At 44.5% G+C, this 19,122-nt stretch overlaps 2 protein-coding genes and 1 long non-coding RNA gene across 3 annotated transcripts in view; 1 reads left to right on the top strand and 2 right to left on the bottom strand.

Moving 5' to 3' along the window:
- Positions 1-2,363, top strand: part of RBPMS (RNA binding protein, mRNA processing factor) — a 203,641-nt gene extending 201,278 nt beyond the window's left edge. Inside the window, exon 9 of the transcript XR_011253436.1 lies at positions 2,140-2,363. The gene's annotated coding sequence lies outside the window, so the exon portion shown is untranslated. The remainder of the gene's footprint in view (positions 1-2,139) is intronic.
- Positions 745-5,273, bottom strand: LOC138430887 (uncharacterized). Its single transcript, XR_011253437.1, has 3 exons — positions 2,124-5,273; positions 1,529-1,877; positions 745-958 (listed from the first exon to the last, which is right to left on the bottom strand). It is a non-coding gene; the product is annotated as an uncharacterized lncRNA (long non-coding RNA).
- A 3,267-nt stretch (positions 5,274-8,540) lies between these two features.
- Positions 8,541-19,122, bottom strand: part of GTF2E2 (general transcription factor IIE subunit 2) — a 90,459-nt gene continuing 79,877 nt past the window's right edge. Inside the window, exons 7-8 of the mRNA XM_069572901.1 lie at positions 10,354-10,469; positions 8,541-9,060 (exon numbers count right to left, since the gene is read on the bottom strand). Coding sequence (XP_069429002.1) covers positions 8,944-9,060; positions 10,354-10,469 — 233 coding nt within the window. The 3' untranslated portion in view covers positions 8,541-8,943. The remainder of the gene's footprint in view (positions 9,061-10,353; positions 10,470-19,122) is intronic.

A 19,122-nucleotide genomic window follows, 5' to 3' on the forward strand; every position in this document is an offset into this window, starting at 1 on the left:
GATTCCTCCATCATCGAGTGAGTGGTGGTGGGGGTTAGGCACTGTGCTGGGATCCGAGAGAAGCAAAGGAATCAGAGTGGGGTTTTCCTTAAGGACGGCACCTCCTCCTCCTGAACAAGTCCTGTGTTTCCCAGAAAGTGGAGGGAGGAGTGGGGATCGCCGAGCTTAAGTTGGAAGCATTTCTCAACCCAAGGGGGCACACTCACTCTAATCGTTCAGTCTTAGCACGTCATTTGGTTAATAGTTCCAACAGGCTGAAGAGACAGGTTAAGTGCTACGCTAACTTCAAAGAATCAGAGCCCTACTCCTGAAATCAACACCCTTCTCCTCGTGGACTTTTTCCTATGATCCCTAGGTACGTGATTGCCACATTCAGTCTAACAGCTTGTGGCTCACTATTATTTTTACCCGTTTGGACTGTCATCTAAAAACTAGGCTGTGACAAGATATATTGGGTCATAGTTCAGATCTAGCTGGCACTGTACAGATTTGGCTTAGATAGGAATATTAAGGTCATCTTGTCAGCTATGTTTGGGAGTGTTAAATATATTTGTTTCTAATTTCAGGATTCCTTGGTAAATACATTTTCCCAAATAGGTCTTAACACAGGGCAGTACAGTAAGTTCCCTACATACGAATTAGTTTCACTTCAAGAGCATGTCTCAAAGTCCAACTAAGTTAGCCTAGGTACCCAACTCACACAACAGTACTTTACTGGGTTTATAATACTTTTCACACAAACAATCCAGAGAAAACAAAACACTTTTAATCCTACAGTCCCCTTGATAAGTACAGGAATACAACAACTGGCGTACAGGGAAGAACAGTTACTGACCGGAGGAGGGCGGAGAAGTGAAGGATCGTCAGCAGTAGGAGATGAAGGCAAGGTGCAGTTTCACTCTTGCCTGATGTTGATGGCACCACAGATTCTGGTTCCTTGCTGGTTCAATTCTATTCTCTTGGGAAAAAACCATCCGTGTGGTAACACTGGGTTGCACTCTGAATAGCTGCTACAACCTTTGTGTTCTTGTTCTACGTTCCCATCCCATGCCTCCTTAAATAAAGAAAATCCCCTTTTCACGTCCTGTGTCTCGAAGCGCTTCAGTTTCTCTTCATCCTTTCCCTGGGCCTTCAATTCCATCCTTTCCTCTTGCTCCACACTCAGTTATCTTTACTTTTGTTTCCACCGCTAGCACTTGGCACTTCACAGTGGTACCAGCTACTTGCTTTACACTGTATGACTATCCTCTATACTGTAAAGTACACAGAAGCACAACCACTTGTAGAGGATGCATGCACGTGACGGTTTACTGCAGACACGTGAACTTACCTGACTGGACACCACAACTTTCAAAAGTTCAAATATAGGGGCCTTAAACTATGTGTAATGACAGCTGCCTCCCATGTACAAACCCAAAATTCTAGTCCCTTTCCTACAGTCAGACTTTTGTGAGTCTCACCTATTGGTAAGAAAAGAAGGGACTGGGGAGTTAGACGATAGTAAAATGAGTAACAGCAGGACACTTACCAATGCAGCCTTTTTGCGTACTTTAGTCACTCAGTCGGGTCTAACCCTCTGGACTGCAGCCTGCCAGGCTCCTCTGTCCATGGGATTTTCCAGGCAAGAATACTGAAGTAGGTTGCCATTTCCTCCTCCAGGGAATCTTCCTGACCCAGGGATCGAACCCACATCTCTTAAGTCTCCTGCATTGACAGGTGGGTTCTTTACCTCTAGTGCCACCGAGTAAATTCAGACACAAAGAATTGAGATGTGTTTAAGAAACTCCTGGGAGCAAGACGGAGCTCTGGCAGAGGCAAAGTCTTGTTGATTTTCCAAAGGCCCTTTTTTCTGCCACAAAATGAGTGTTTCCTTGCAGCTGCAGGGGAAAGAGAAATAGAAATTAAGCACCCACTGTGAGGCCACCAATCCTCTAGTGCAGGGTCTTGCTGTGGAGAGGGTCAGTGAGTGTATTCTGTGTTTACACAGACGAGTACATGCACAACTCTGAAGGGGAGCAGCCAGGGGTTTCCCAGCTGGGACTTCTATCCACCATGTCTCCAAACAGCCCTGCGGCTCAGAGAAAGGATTGTACGCCGTTATGAGATCAGCACCTCTTACATACCTTCTTTCTGTTTCAGGCTTGAACAACACCTCGCCCAGTTTTGAGCCCTTCAAGACTTTGCCACAGCCTCTATCACACATCTGTTTTTCTCGAAGAAAAAAATATATAATAAAAAATGTTTTACTCTTTTACACTGTATAATTGTAAGAAATAGTGTGTTATTTGTGAACGCATGGTCTGCCATTTCTGTACAGTTTGGAGATATTTTCAAATGAAACATAAAAGATGTCAACGATAAAACCAAGAGAGTGAGTATTTTTATACCAAACATTTTAAGTGTGACAGGATGGATGATCTTACACTGGGTTGGATCACACATTTTGTGCTTGACTTTTGAATGCTTGTAATTTAAAATATCTATTTTTTCTTTCCTCTAAAATTAGCTGCATGTTTGAGGCATGGTTTAAAATATTATCAGAATTTCCAGGATCATATGGTGAATGTATAGAAATCTGTTTACCTGGCCTGGGTCCATGAGTAACGCGGCGACAGAGGTTAGAACTGCTGGTGCGGCCCCTGAGGTTTGCTGGTAGGATGCCCTGCAAGACAATCAGAGCCTCCAGGAGCTTCCAGTGTGATGGCGGATTCCCAGCTGGGCAAAGCAGCCCGTGCTTGGTGCAGATTCCTCATTGAGGTGCACCCGTAACACGCCCAGCAGCGTGAGGTGACTGTACAAACTGTGTGTGAGGTTCTGGGTCTTGCCTTTTTCTTCTAACAGCAGGCTCCTGCATGAGCCCCGCTGATGCACACCACCACCAGTTGATGTGCTGAGTTTAAAGGGGAAGCCTCCACTTGGGAGCCCAGCCCTGCCCACGTGGCCGCAGTGGGCACCTCCCAAGCGATTTGCAGAATATCAGTTGAACTGAGCTGGTGTTCCTGAGGCTTGGCGGCACCAGGCCAGACGAACCATTTAAAAACCTGACCTTGAATCCCGCTGTACTCACTGGGACACTTTGACACACTGGCCTGGGGGAAGATGCGTGAGCAGTGAGGAGAGGTCAGCTTGCTTCAAGACTCCCTCCACACCCGGGTCAGTCCTGTGTGGGAAACTGACACTGTTCCAGGGTCCCCTCACGCTCTCCCCACTGTGGAAGAGCAGCCGTGTGTAAACATACATTGACCTACAGATTTTTAACTGCTGACATACTAAACGTGACCACAAGCTCTCTTATTGATCTGCTCACAGTGTGCTGAAGATTTTTATATTCTAATGATTATATATATATGGCTGGTGTTGGGTTTTTAGTTTCATTATTTTCTATTAGAAATCAAGGTGTCAAGATGCTTTTAAAGGTCGTCACAAAACAAACGAGAGCCAAGGGTGAGAGGCTATAAACTTAAGAGAAAGGCTGGCAAGGGGTGTCTCCGGTGCACCCAAGCGCTGCTGAGGCCTCCAGCACCACCTGGTTCGTGGTGACAGTTGTAGACTCTTGTTTCCAAGGAAAACAGCAACTTCCACACAGTCTGTTCTGCTTTTATAAACTGTTTAAAGGTACTTTTCTATTGTCATTTTTAAAAATAAAGTGCTAATTCCAGCTGTCACACCACTGCTTGGCAAATTCCTTCTTGCAAGACCAAGTACATCCGATACTGCAACCCAGGAAGTGGCAGATTTTGTTGCCATTTTCAGGTCTGGATGGAGCAACCAAGGGAGGGATGGGAGAGCCTGTGGAAATGCTCTACTGTGGGTGCCTGGGGACCCACAGGGACACCACGGCCCTGAGCCCTCCAGACCCTACAGGAGGTTCACGGGGGAGACACATACCTCTCTCGATGTCTTTTTACTGCACTCAGCAGACTGCACATCCACCTCAGCCTACAAAGACTCTGCAACCTACATTTGTGGTTTTCTACTGACTAATTTATTAGCGTAAGAAATACATTCTATTAAGTGGTAAGACAGGCACTGGTAGCCAAGCAATAAAAATGCTTTACCGATAACACTCACCAAGCCCTCTGTCCCCAGAAGGGGGGAGGGAGGTCACAGTGCTCAATTCCAAGTGAGGGCAACAACCACTAACAGCTACTAGTCTTGCTGGGCACTGACACTGCAGGTTCTGTTGTTGGATTGCACGTACCTTTTGTAGAGGAGACCAGCCACCAAAAGTGGGTCCCAGCCATAGCCTACCAGTACCCTAGAGCCGGGGTTGAAGGCAGACAATGACTGCACAGCTCTGCCGCCCTGCCCAGGCTCTGAAGCCCACACCCATCACGGCTCAGGGGTCATGGCTCTGGGACGGGCTCAATCGCGTGGCTTCACCTTCAGCCGTGCGATTGAGCGCGGGACTTCCCACTCACTCCAAGGCAGCAGGTTCAAGCCAGGAGGCAGAGATCTGAGGGTGGCTCCCTGGAGGGGCTGAACATCATCACTGCTGTGTGCTTTTACATAAAGTGAGTGCCTGGTCACCACCACTGTACAAGGGACAAGTGTGTAGAGAGTACCTACCCGTCTAGTGTGAATTCCAGGCACAACCTGTCTGGTCGCTTGAACACCAGCTTCATTTCCTGTCACTCCACTGAGCAGAAACACAGTGTATCTTCTGGAATTGGGAACTTGGGATAAGAAAAGGGCAGGTCTGTCTGTTCCCTCTGCTTACACACATAATGTCCCAGTTTGCAGGATCCAGAAAAACGATAACTAGGCCATTTTTTGTTACCGAGTAAATCCTCCCTTGGGGGTAAAGGTCTGCTGCTTCTGAACACAGGACTAATGCAGCTATAATATAAAACCACCATTTAGTACTGAAATTAGGAACTATGCCTTCTACCTCTAAAAAAATTACAAAGTAATCTGGAAAAGAACCTTAAAACTGGCAAAATGTACATTATACTTACAGTGTAATCATATGTGTGGGCTTCAAATTCACTGGATCCAGTACCTGAATATATGGCAGACCACTTTCAGAGTAAGTATGGTGGACACCCCGACAATTCTTGGGCTCTGTGTCACAATGACATACAGGAATCAACTGATTCTGAGTGTTTCGGGCAGGTGTGCTTAGCTCTAGAAGTGCAAGCTGACTCCCTACTGTTTCCCAATCCATCACTGGGATGTCCGACTGTTAGGGGACAAGCGTGTTCGAGTTTCAGCACAGGGTTGCCCTCTTGCTCTTCAACTGGTCCCCCTGTTCTATCATACCTGATGATATCAAACAACTGTCCAACATTCTGAGAAGGCAGAAGAGTATCTGTTACTAATGACATTATCTGTAACACTGGTCTTCAAAATGCCTACACAACTCATGACTCAGATACTGAAAAACCACATGCCATCAACCAACGGATAAGCCTCTCTAAGCAGGGAAACATTTACCTGCCACAGTGAAGCTCTGTCACCACCGCAAACTGTCCTGGGTGGCACTCAGCTCCCCAAGACTGGCCTGGCTCTGTAACCACCCCAAGCCCCAGATGCCAATCTGCTGTGAGAAACCTTGGCTTGTTTCCTCCTCTTTTTGCAACTCTCCAACGACCCATGGGTGCTGATTCCCCCGGACTTCCATGGTACAAACCACACTTTCCTGCTTTATAAGTGGAAAAGGGCCCTGTGCCCATGAACCATTACAACAGGCCCATAAATCAAGACCACAGGGAAGCCTGTTCCCCACTGCTCACATATACTGCTCATTTCAAGTTTAACTCTCTTGCCATGCTAAATAACAATTAACAGAAATTTAATTATGTTAGATGCTTAAATTCAACCTAAACTTGTCTTTAGAGTTAAAAGACACACCTACATGGAATAGGAAATAATGCTCAGGTTAAAATATTAGTATTTACCTGGACAAGAGAGTACTTTTTCCTTAAAACTAGGACACAGAAAAGTTCAAAGCTTCTTGACACTCACATGCAAGATAAGATCTGGTCTTGGAGTTTCTGGAGATGGTCCTGCCAAGGTCAGGCTGTGGTTTACTCCATAAGGTAAGTTGGCCCTGAAGGGCTTTGGAGCCCCGCAAAGTTCTGGGTGGTGGCAAGTCACTGTGTTCTCACAGGGTCTTGAACCCACATGGTTTGAGTCACAGGAACATGCTGGCCCATCTCCAAACGAGGAGAGCTGGTGAGTGTTCCAGGCCTGTTTCCAAAAGGTCCATGGTAGCAGCCTTGCCACTTGGCCTGCAACCACCAGGTCTTTTCAATGGAAACCCCACTATGAAGGGAAATGTGTTTTTGTTTCTTAAGCTATGGCCAGAAGGAAGGGCAACAGCATGATGTCAGGGCCTGTTCCAGCTCTGCACTTCCCAAGTGCTCACTCAACACCATGCTCACAGGGCAGGGACGGGAGTTCTAAAGTCCAGCTCACCTGAGAAGTGGGTTCCAAGAGGTCCTTTGGTTCCAAGAGATTCTCCCCCACAGAACACCCATTCTCTCGGGAAAAGCCCACAAAACACGCCTAGGGAAAGGGTGGACTGTGAAGCCCCATGGGTGGCATCACATGATGAAGGTCATCACGCTGCCTCCACACATAGCATCCCAGCCTTGCCACAAAGCAACAGTAGTGGACCCGGCTTGTTAAGGACAGTCACTAATACCTTTAAAAAAAAAATCACCTGCAAATGAATCATTTTTGCAAGTAAAAGCAGTAGTTAGAAGGAAGAGGGGACATCAAATATCATTTCCCATGCTTCAGAAAACCACTGTTAGCTGCTAAGAATGGGGAGTTTATAAATCCAAATACCCTATCCCCACACCCAAAATGTATTTTCTGCTGGTGAGTTCAAACACCCCATCACAGAAGAACCCAGGGCTACATGCCTGCAGCGCCCTTGCTGCAAACCATGGACCGAGCAGGAACGGGAAGCAGCTGCCCTGCCTTCTCACTCAGGTACGGCTTCACACGCATCAAGTGCTCCTCTGTCCCTCGAGTCCCACCATCATCTGACTACACTTACAGGATGTGACAGCAGCAGCCAAGTGTTCGTTTTCTACACTTTGGGCTCAAAGACATTCCTTTTAGCCATCCCCTAAAAGCCTCAGCTGATTGTGATGAATTATAGATCAAACACACTAAAGATGGTCTTAAACTTTTAATGCACCCAGACATGCCCATTCCAACTTGCTGCTTCTAAACAGCCCAAAGACCCAGCAGAAACAGGCAGAGGTGAGACCATGACTTTGACTTTAATTTGAATTTCTCATGGAAATGTTCCTAGGTACCCAGAAGAACTGGTAAAGAACTTCTTTCTATTACAACCTTCAAACACAACTGGGTTCCTATCACAATTTGCCACAAAGACTATCTCCTTCTCCATATATCAAAACAGCCAGAAAACAACAAAATGGAAACAGTTCAATGTCCTCCCCTATCAATAATTACCTTAAATGTAAATGGATTAAATTCTCCAATAAAAATACACAGACTTGTTGAATGGATTAAAAAAAAAAAAAAGACCCTGCATGCCACAACTAAGATCCAGTGCAAATTATTTAAAAAAAAAAAAAAAAGATAACCTATGGAATCAAAATATTTGCAAATCATTTATCTTACAATGATAAGGGGGTTAATATGACCATAATACATAAAGAACTCATACAACTCAGTAGCAAAAAACAACTCCACAAATAATCCAATTAAAAGATAGGCAAAGGACTCAAACAGACCTGAATAGACATTCATCCAAATAAAATACACACATGACAAACAGGTACCTGAAAAGATGCTCAACATCATTAATCAGTGAGGCATCTCAGTTTTCCATCTTCTTATGATGTCTTTTGGGGTTTGGGTATAAGAAACAGATAAGATGACACTCAAAATCAATGAGAAGTAAATAAAACAACAAAATGGCTCCTTGTCATGTGTACAGAGTAGTTACTGCTCTGGGTTATCATTATGCCTTTTTTACGAACACCAAACCCTGTTCTTATAATCCACTAGTTTCAATTTGTGATATGAGGACCTTATCAACCAACCCAAAGGGCCACTACAAATCATAAACAAGCACAGAGAAGGAAAATGGGTCGTTTACAGTAGAATGCTGGAATGACCACAGATCTCCCCAAAAGTCATGACGATTCTTAGGAATCTACATACGTGGTAACAGCTCTTGTGAGCTCAGTGAGTGAGAACCTTGGGGCCAGGCGCCACCAGGGCTGGGACACCATAACACAGACATTCAGGCTGGCACGTAGACACAGCCCATCCATGCTGTAAACAGCCTGACAACATGACCTGGGACATCCAGGAGACTAAACAGTGATCTATCCTTTTAAAAGAAAGCATTAAGAATCATGTCAAGTGTACCTTTACTGCTTCACTTGCCAACAAGAGGCACACCTTGGGTTCCACCTGTGAAATCCACACGCTCAGTGACACAGCCCAGACCACGGTCTTCAACAACATTCCAGACTAGCACCTGCAGGACTCAAAGACCACCGGCAACTGCCAAGAACGGAAAGAAGCAAACTAAAGTCACCGACGTCTTAGAGCTCCTTCTACAATGATTTTATTATAAATATGATCTTTTGGAATAAACAAATATTGCATTCAAGACTACCAGCAAACTTGTTCTAAAGTAATAAAAGAGGGGAAAATGGAACCAGGAGCCACTTAGAAGTAGCGATAAATAGCAAAGATGCCTGCACGCCATGCTGAGCGCCGTTCCCCAGAGAAGTGACAGGAGGTTCACAGGGGACGTTACATTTCTCATTAGCCCCTTAAGGAAAACAAGCTTCGAGTTTGGTAATTTGCCCTAGTTCTGTAAACCGAACTGCTCCTCTCCTCAGTCCTAGATGGGAGAACAGGAAGATGATCAGCCTGCAGATGCCAGCGTCAACATGGAAGATCTTGACTTTGAAACTCTTTGCTCTCAGACCAAACTGTTTACTACTTGCCAGGAGCGATATCAGAGTAGTCCTTCAGCACCCCAGCCAAGTGCTCATTGTGAGTCTTAAACCGTCGCTTTTTCTGTGAGGCAGGCTTTTTCCTTCTCTGAATTGGGGCCTACAGGAAGGTAAAAACAGAAATGACAGCTACTCAGAGCAGTGATACGGGGAGGATTTACAAAAGATGCAGCAAAGAGATGCAGGGTTTTGTAACCTTTTCTCTGTTCCTCAACACACAGACACAGACACACACAGAGACACACACACACACACACACACACACACACACACACACACACCCAATCCACAGCACATCCCCAACCACAAACACCAACCAGCAGTTTCCGTTACAGTGAAGCATGTGTACTTCCATCCACCTGGAAAGAACGGGCTGGCACAACTTACCAGAACTACGCTAGGCACTAAGTGAGTGAAAAGAGAGACAGTACAGCTCTTTTGTTTTTCATCTCTGTTATCAGGTTTAAAAAATTTTATCCACCATTAATTACCCATAAAACAAAAACCTGAACCAAATACAACAAAGTATAGAGACATAGCAAAATTGGGGAGTGAATGGGCACAGAAAGAGTTGTTAGGTAGTATTCTCTTTACTACATCACATGATTTAAAAAAAAAAATCAACAAACTAAGCAATGATAGGAAACCATGAAGTGCTTCAATCACACTAATTCTTAGAGATCACTGGCAATAAATTTTCCCTTTAAAGGAGTCCTAAACTTCACCGAATAAAACACACACACACACACAAAAAGTCACAAAGAAAACAAACTACAAGGCATGATGGTGGCCAGGGAAAGGAGGGTGTTAGTGAAATATCCCTCATTCTGGCTTTGTCTCTGGACTGCAGAGAGCCGGTTAGCTGGTACGAGGCAATTCACAAATCTTCATCCAACTACAAATCCTTCCAAATGAGCGGATCTGGGGTTATCAAGACAGTAAAATCTGGTTCCTAAAGGATCTGAGAGTCATCAAGGACAACTGAGTGTGATCAGCACTAAGGCAAAGTCAGGCACCAGCAAGAAGCAGGTCAGGGGATGAAGATCATGAAGGCCAGGGGGATGGAGCAGGCTCCTGGCAGAAACCAGGAGGACATCACAGGCATGCACGGCTGCAGCCAGAGCAGGCACTGCCAGGACAGGGGTGGGGCAAGGGGAGAAGCCTGAACGGGGGCGGGGTAAGGGGAGAAGCACTCCCCTTACCTGGGAGTGGCACCTGAGGGCAAGGAGTACACCAGACGTGACCTGAAAGCATCTGACCAAGGTCAGAGGGGTAGGACACGGAGAAAAACCTGGAAGGAAGAACCAGCTACCTGCTCTTCCGAGAGCTGCACAGTAAGCAGGCTAACAGTTCAAAGGGCACAGCGTTACATTCTCTCCTAGAGACGACATACCACTTTCTTTGGTCCGGAGTCCTGCATGGAAGAAATACCCTGTCGCTTCAGATACTCTTCAATTTTCTCCTCGTCCATTGAATCCACGGTGACACTCCTCCACAGTTTCTGAAACTCTGCGCCAACAAGAAGTAGTTACCATACAATAGCTGTTTATAAACTGTAACATCTTGGTGATCAAAATCAGGCTTCCACATTATCTCCTCTGATCTGCGTTAGCACATCTGAGATTTCATTATAAAACTGAAGGAAGACAGGAACATTCAGATGCTGGACACTGAGCAGCAGAAGGGCCTGGGAACACGAGCTGCATCCCTAGGCCAGATCAGCACTGCTCTATTTTTAGAGTCTATAAATGAAGGGCCATGTGACTGAGGCCTCCCCACTTTCCTGAGAAGACAGGCAGTTGACACTCTCCTTTTATCCCCAAAATCAGTTCTCTCCACTGAAATAGTTCAAATTCCTGCTCATCTCCCACGAGCCCAGTACATCCCACTTCCTTTCCTACAGGAGAAAAGAAACACACAGGGAGATGAGGAACCAAAGTTTTATATGAGTGAGGAGTTATAACAGCCTATTTGCAAAAGAGCCTTCTGAAATCTGAAATAAACCGGGGATGGGTGACTAAGAGGTCATTAAAGTGAAAGGAAGGAGGCTGAGGCAGTAACACTGCTCTCATGCCTGCAAAACAGGACAAAAACCTTCCTACACCTTGTTCTCAGAGTCCCTTGACCCCTTTGCCACTAAACTATTTTTGCAAACAAAAGGGATCACAATTGGGATGTGTCCAGAATGAAACTCATGTGCACCTTACATTCTGTCCCTAAAGACAGGCCCCTTTCCAAGTGGCACCAGTGGTAAAGGACCCGCCTGCAGATGTAGGTTCAGTTCAGTCACTCAGTCGTGTCCGACTCTTTGTGACCCCAGGAATCGCAGCACGCCAGGCCTCCCTGTCCATCACCTTCTCCCGGAGTTCACTCAGACTCACGTCCATCGAGTCCCTGATGCCATCCAGCCATCTCATCCTCTTTTGTCCCCTTCTCCTCCTGCCCCCAATCCCTCCCAGCATCAGAGTCTTTTCCAATGAGTCAACTCTTCGCATGAGGTGGCCAAAGTACTGGAGCTTCAGCTTTAGCATCATTCCTTCCAAAGAAATCCCAGGGTTGATCTCCTTCAGAATGGACTGGTTGGATCTCCTTGCAGTCCAAGGGACTTCCAAGAGTCTTCTCCAACACCACAGTTCAAAAGCATCAATTCTTACGCGCTCAGCCTTCTTCACAGTCCAACTCTCACATCCATACATGACTACTGGAAAAACCATAGCCTTGACTAGATGGACCTTAGTCAGCAAAGTAATGTCTCTGCTTTTGAATATGCTATCTAGGTTGGTCATAACTTTTCTTCCAAGGAGTAAGCGTCTTTTAATTTCATGGCTGCAGTCACCATCAGCAGTGATTTTGGAGCCCCCCAAAATAAACTCTGACACTGTTTCCACTGTTTCCCCATCTATTTCCCATGAAGTGATGGGACCGGATGCCATGATCTTCATTTTCTGAATGTTAAGCTTTAAGCCAACTTTTTTGCTCTGCTCTTTCACTTTCATCAGGAGACTTTTTACTTCCTCTTTCCTTTCTGCCATAAGGGTGGTGTCATCTGCATATCTGAGGTTATTGATATTTCTCCCAGCAATCTTGATTCCAGCTTGTGTTTCTTCCAGTCCAGTGTTTCTCATGATGTACTCTGCATATAAGTTAAATAAGCAGGGTGACAATATACAGCCTTGACATACTCCTTTTCCTATTTGGAACCAGTCTGTTGTTCCATGTCCAGCTCTAACTGTTGCTTCCTGACCTGCATACAGATTTCTCAAGAGGCAGGTCAGGTGGTCTGGTATTCCCGTCTCTTTCAGAATTTTCCACAGTTTCTTGTGATCCACACAGTCAAAGGCTTTGGCATAGCCAATAAAGCAGAAATAGATGTTTTTCTGGAACTCTCTTGCTTTTTCCATGATCCAGCAGATGTTGGCAATTTGATCTCTGGTTTCTCTTCCTTTTCTAAAACCAGCTTGAACATCAGGGAGTTCACGGTTCACGTATTGCTGAAGCCTGGCTTGGAGAATTTTGAGCATTACTTTACTAGCGTGTGAGATGAGTGCAACTGTGCAGTAGTTTGAGCATTCTTTGGCATTGCCTTTCTTTGGGATTGGAATGAAAACGGACCTTTTCCAGTCCTGTGGCCACTGCTGAGTTTTCCAAATTTGCTGGCATACTGAGTGCAGCACTTTCACAGCATCATCTTTCAGGATTTGAAACAGCTCAACTGGAATTCCATCACCTCCACTAGCTTTGTTCGTAGTGATGCTTTCTAAGGCCCACTTGACTTCACATTCCAGGATGTCTGGCTCTAGATGAGCGATCACATCATCATGATTATCTGGGTCGTGAAGATCTTTTTTGTACAGTTCTTCCGTGTATTCTTGCCACCTCTTCTTATCTTCTGCTTCTGTTAGGTCCAGACCATTTCTGTCCTTTATCGAGCCCATCTTTGCATGAAATGTTCCCTTGGTATCTCTAATTTTCTTGAAGAGATCTCTAGTCTTTTCCATTCTGTTGTTTTCCTCGATTTCTTTGCAATGATCGCTGAAGAAGGCTTTCTTATCTCTCCTTGCTATTCTTTGGAACTCTGCATTCAGATGCTTGTATCTTTCCTTTTCTCCTTTGCTTTTAGCCTCTCTTCTTTTCAAAGCTATTTGTAAGGCCTCCCCAGTCAGACATTTTGCTTTTTTGCATTTCTTTTCCATGGAGATGCTCTTTATCCCTGTCTCCTGTACAATGTCACAAACCTCATTCCATAGTTCATCAGGCACTCTATCTATCAGATCTAGGCCCTTAAATCTATTTCTCACTTCCACTGTATAATCATAAGGGATTTGATTTAGGTCATACCTGAATGGTCTAGCGGTTTCCCCTACTTTCTTCAATTTGAGTCTGCATTTGGTAATAAGGAGCTCATGATCTGAGCCACAGTCAGCTCCCGGTCTTGTTTCTGTTGACTGTATAGAGCTTCTCCATCTTTGGCTGCAAAGAATATAATCAATCTGATTTCGGTGTTGACCATCTGGTGATGTCCATGTGTAGAGTCTTCTCTTGTGTTGTTGGAAGAGGGTATTTGCTATGACCAGTGCATTTTCTTGGCAAAACTCTATTAGTCCTTGCCCTGCTTCATTCCGCATTCCAAGGCCAAATTTGCCTGTTACTCCACGTGTTTCTTGACTTCCTACTTTTGCATTCCAGTCCCCTATAATGAAAAGGACATCTTTTGGGGGGGTATTAGTTCTAAAAGGTCTTGTAGGTCGTCATAAAACCATTCAACTTCAGTTTCTTCAGCGTTACTGGTTGGGGCACAGACTTGGATAACTGTGATATTGAATGGTTTGCCTTGGAGACGAACAGAGATCATTCTATCATTTTTGAGATTGCATCCAAGTACTGCATTGCAGACTCTCTTGTTGACACATGATGGCTACTCCATTTCTTCTGAGGGATTCCTGCCCACAGTAGTAGACATAATGGTCATCTGAGTTAAATTCACCCATTCCAGTCCATTTTAGTTCGCTGATTCCTAGAATGTCGACGTTCACCCTTGCCATCTCTTGTTTGACCACTTCCAATTTGCCTTAATTCATGGACCTGACATTCCAGGTTCCTATGCAATACTGCTCTTTACAGCATCGGATCTTACTTCTATCACCAGTCACATCCACAACTGGGTATTGTTTTTGCTTTGACTCCATCCCTTCATTCTTTCTGGAGTTATTTCTCCACTGAACTCTAGTAGCATATTGGGCAGCTAATGACCTGGGGAGTTCCTCTTTTGGTATCCTGTCATTTTGCCTTTTCATACTGTTCATGGGGTTCTCAAGGCAAGGATACTGAAGTGGCTTGCCATTCCCTTCTCCAGTGGACCACGTTCTGTCAGAATTCTCCACGATGACCCGCCCGTCTTGGGTTGCCCCGCCGGCATGGCTTGGTTTCATTGAGTTAGACAAAGCTGTGGTCCTAGTGTGATTAGATTGACTAGTTTTCTGTGAGTATGGTTTCAGTGTGTCTGCCCTCTGATGCCCTCTTGCAACACCTACCATCTTACTTGGGTTTCTCTTACCTTGGGCGTGGGGTATCTCTTCACGGCTGCTCCAGCAAAGCACAGCCGCTGCTCCTTACCTTGAACAAGGGGTATCTCCTTACTGCCGCCCTTCCTGACCTTCAACGTGGGATAGCTCCTCTAAGCCCTCCTGTTCCTGCGCAGCCATCTCTCCTCGAGCTATCCCGCGTCCAAGGCCAGTGGCGGCCGGGAGGAGACACCCCGCGTCCGACATCAAGGGCGGCCGGGAGAAGCCACCTCGCACCTGAGGCCAGGGGCGGTGACCCTGAGGAGGCACCCTGAGCCTGAGGCCAGGGCCTGTAGCCAGGAGGAGCAGATGCAGGAGGAACAGGAAACTCAGGTTCAATCCCTGAGTCGGGAAGATCCTCTGGAGAAGGAAATGACAACCTACTCCAGCACCCTTGTCTAGGAAATCCCATGGATAGAGCCTGGCAGGCTACAGTCCATAGGGTCACAAAGAGTTGGACACAACTGAGCATACAAGTAACAAAGACAGACTCAGAAAGCCTGGTTTCACTTCATCATTAAACTACTTGCCAACACACATCATCTACTTGCCAACGCACAGAAAGTTTATGATGGACAATCAGAAGATGAATGTACTCTGAAGGACCAAAAAAAAAAAGGAAAGTTCCCCGGGTGCCCTAAGGTGAGCCTTCTGCTCAGATCAGGACACATCCCCCCCCAATTCCCTCACCCCTGCCACAGGATCTGGAGGCCTAATCCAGGCAGCGCCAGCGCCGCCCTACCTGTCACTATCGCTGCAGAGCCCTCAACCTTCAGGTAGACCGTGGGTACAGTCCATTCACAAGCTGTAAATAAAATCAGCACACAATACCGCTGGAGCAGACTGTTCTCTTTCCTGTCTCAATACAAACTACATGAAGCAAACGATGCCCTAATAGCTGGGGTGCCACTGATATTTAAGAAACCTGTCTTGAAAAAACTTTGGTTGATGACCAAATGCAAAAATGACAGTCTACTACAAAGAATTCAACTTAGGCACAAAATGTTTTGGGGTTTTTCCTGTTTTTTTTTTTAATATTTATTTGGTCGCACTAGGTCTTGGTCATGGCACTCGGGATCTTTAGTTGCAGCATGCACACCCTTAGTTGCAGCCGGTGGGGTCTAGTTCTCTGATCAGGGATCGAACCTGGACCCCTGCATTAGGAGCACAGAGTCTTAGCCACTGGACCACCTGGGAAGTCCCCAATCTGAGCACAAAGTTATTTCAATACAAAACATCTCTAAATAAAAATATTCTACATTTCTATAGATACATTAGGGACTCATTCTCTTATACTCCCTGAACTTCCATCTGCAGAGATTCCAGAAACCACTTAACAGGTGGCAATTATTTGTTTGCATGACTTTCTCAGCCTCTTGAAGCTCCTTGGGAGGGGGATTCTATTTCATAAGTTTTCCACTATGGTTGGTGCTAACCTTATTTATTAGCACATCCTCAACAATCTGACCACCGAAAGTATGAAATGCTATTGTCTGGGGATCAGAGAGTATCTGTTTTCCTTTTACATTTTTTAAACCTCAGTTGCATCATTAGGATACCCAATTCCAGTACGTGCTTTGACCCCGTTTTTCCTAATGTTAACACTATATAACCTTAACAAAACTATTTAAACTAATACAAACCTATTAACTAAGCCAGAGATCTTATTCTCCCATCCAGCTTTAGCAGCAACATCCCCACCCTGGCCCAGGATCCCACCATGTTTAGCTGCTGTGTCCTTGCTCCAGGCTCTAAGTACACGACCAGTCTCTCTGCTCATCTCTCAGGACCGTGACACCTTAGAGGAGCTCGGATAGTTATTTTATAAAATGCCCTTCAATGTGGGGTTGTCTGACATTGCCTCATGATGAAACTGAGGTTCTACCTTCTGGGCAAGAACATCACAGAGACGATACCGTGCCCTTCTCAGGGCCTAATAACATCAAGGGTCCGTGATGTCCACACGTCTTTTTACTGGGGCTATTAGACTGATTGCTGGTTAAGGTGGTGTCTTATCAGATTTTTCCACCATGAAGCTACTGTTTGTCCCTCTGTAATTAATAAGCATCCCCTGGAGAGATCCACTAAGACTATGCAAACTTACTGCTTCTCTGCATACTTTAGCTCACTAATTTCAGCATCCATCAATGCCTCTTGCCAACTACAAGTGTTAATTGTGGGTTTGCCTAAAGGCACGTTATTTTCATCATTCCTTTCATACATATGGATTAGAATTCCACTCTAAGGGAGGAGACTATTCTCGATCCAATCTATTTAATTAACTTAGATGGATTTATGGATATTTTACTTCACTTCAATGGATTATAATCCATTACTATCAGTTACTTTGCTCTTCAACTATCCTGGCTTTGGATATTGAGTCCCTCTAAATTGTTCCTGTGTCTTTTTGATTTGTCCCTTTTTTGTTACTTGTTTTGGGTTTTTTTTGAGCACTTGCTCAATTTCTGATACCAAAGCATGTTTCAAGCTCAGCTTGCATTTCCACAAACTTGGAATCAAAAAGTCCTGACTCCTTTTACTGGAGAACAGTACTGTAAAACCAAGATCGAGGCAACCTATTTTCTTTTTCTAGCAATCATTTTTCTTTTTTTGAAAACAGCAAATAATTAGAGGACATCACATTTAAAAACAAATGATTTGTTTCAGATTATTTCCAAGTATCATGGAAGTCAGTCAAGTTCTAAAATATACAGGTAAGTAAAATAGGAACTGTTTTAAAACTTGCTGTATTTTAACAGAAAAGAAGAAAACAGGCTAGAATTCAGAACTCAGATTTGACCGTTTCAATGGAAGGGAACCCTGTCCTAACTTGAAGCTAAGATTGAAAACTGTATAACAGTATGCCAGGAAGGAAAGAAAATAAGCAAATTATTTAATAAGGCTTTGCTTAAATTCCCAAATAACTCTTTGGCTGCACCCAAAGCTTTCCTGTGACATACGATAGCAGGAGAATAGAGTATGGAGCAACATGGCCTGCATGCGGAACCCAATGAACCCTTTTGACTATGTCCTCAGAAGGTAAAGAATCTGCCTGCAATGTAGGAGACCTGGGTTCGATCCCTTGGTCAGGAAGATCCCCTGGAGAAAGAAATGGCAACCCACTCCAGTATTCCTGCTTGGAGATTCCATGAACAGAGGAGCCTGATGGGCTACAGTCTATGGAATCACAAAGAGTACGACTAACACGCGCACACACACACGAAAGAGGTTACCTCTTTGCTTCAGTTTTCTGATTTGTAAAACTGGGATGATAATATGTATTTCACAGAGTTGTGGCAATTAAATGGGTTTATATAAAGCACCGAGTTTAATGCCCACAAAGGAAAAAGCACTATCTATATCTCTCAGTTACCATTATCATCTGACGTTGATCATTTATTTCTGAGTGCTACTGCCTTTAAGGAAAGAATGACACATCTGAGCTCCACCCACGTTGGTGGGCATGTCAGCTCTTTGTTCCCTTTTATTTCAAAGTTGTATTCCACTGTAAGGATGTACCACACTTGGGAGCAACAAAGGGACAAGTTAAAGGGCACTTGAGTTTCCAGATTTTGGAGGAAATGAATAAAATTGATATGCACATGGATTTTGAGCAAAACTGGGTAAAAACCTGAGTGGGATGAACGGGTCATGCAATTATACATATCATAATGCAAAAATAAAAACAACACTGGACACACATCTCACACTATATGCAAAAATTAATTCAAAATGATAAAATCTAAATGTTAAGAGCTAAAACAGTAACTCCCTGAAGAAAAAGCAGGAGTAAATCTTTGTGTTGTTGGATTAGGAAATGGTTTTTTAGATAGGACATCAAAAACACAAGCAACAAAAGACAAATAAAATGTACCTCATCAAAATAAAAAACTTTTGTATCACAAACAATATAAGAAAGTAAAGAGACAATACACAGAATGGAAGAAATTATTCACAAAGTATAAATTTGCTAAGAGACTTGCATCCAGAATAAAGAACTCTTTAAAATTCTGTAATTTAAAAAAGTTTAAAATGGACAAAGAACTTAAACAGACATTTTCCAAAAGACAATATACAAGAATTGATGCTTTTGAACTGTGGTGTTGGAGAAGACTCTCCAGAGTCCCTTGGACTGCAAGGAGATCCAACCAGTCCATTCTAAAGAAGATCGGTCCTGGGTGTTCATTGGAAGGACTGATGCTAAAGCTGAAACTCCAATACTTTGGCCACCTCATGAGAAGAGCTGACTCATTGGAAAAGACCCTGATGCTGGGAGGGGCTGGGGGCAGGAGGAGAAGGGGACAACAGAAGATGAGATGGCTGGATGGCATCACCAACTCGATGGACATGAGTCTGAGTGAACTCTGGGAGTTGGTGATGGACAGGGAGGCCTGGCGTGCTGCGATTCCTGGGGTCGCAAAGAGTCAGACACAACTGAGTGCCTGAACTGATAACTGAATCACTTTGTTGTACACCTGAAACTAACACTGTAAATGAAGTATACTCCAATACAAATTTAAATAAATTTAATAAAAAATAAAGTATATAACTGGCCATTGAGCACATGAAAAGATGATCTTTAGAAAAATGTACATCAAAAC

This window comes from Ovis canadensis, chromosome 26 (assembly GCF_042477335.2).
Source record: "Ovis canadensis isolate MfBH-ARS-UI-01 breed Bighorn chromosome 26, ARS-UI_OviCan_v2, whole genome shotgun sequence".
Lineage (NCBI taxonomy): Eukaryota > Metazoa > Chordata > Mammalia > Artiodactyla > Bovidae > Ovis > Ovis canadensis.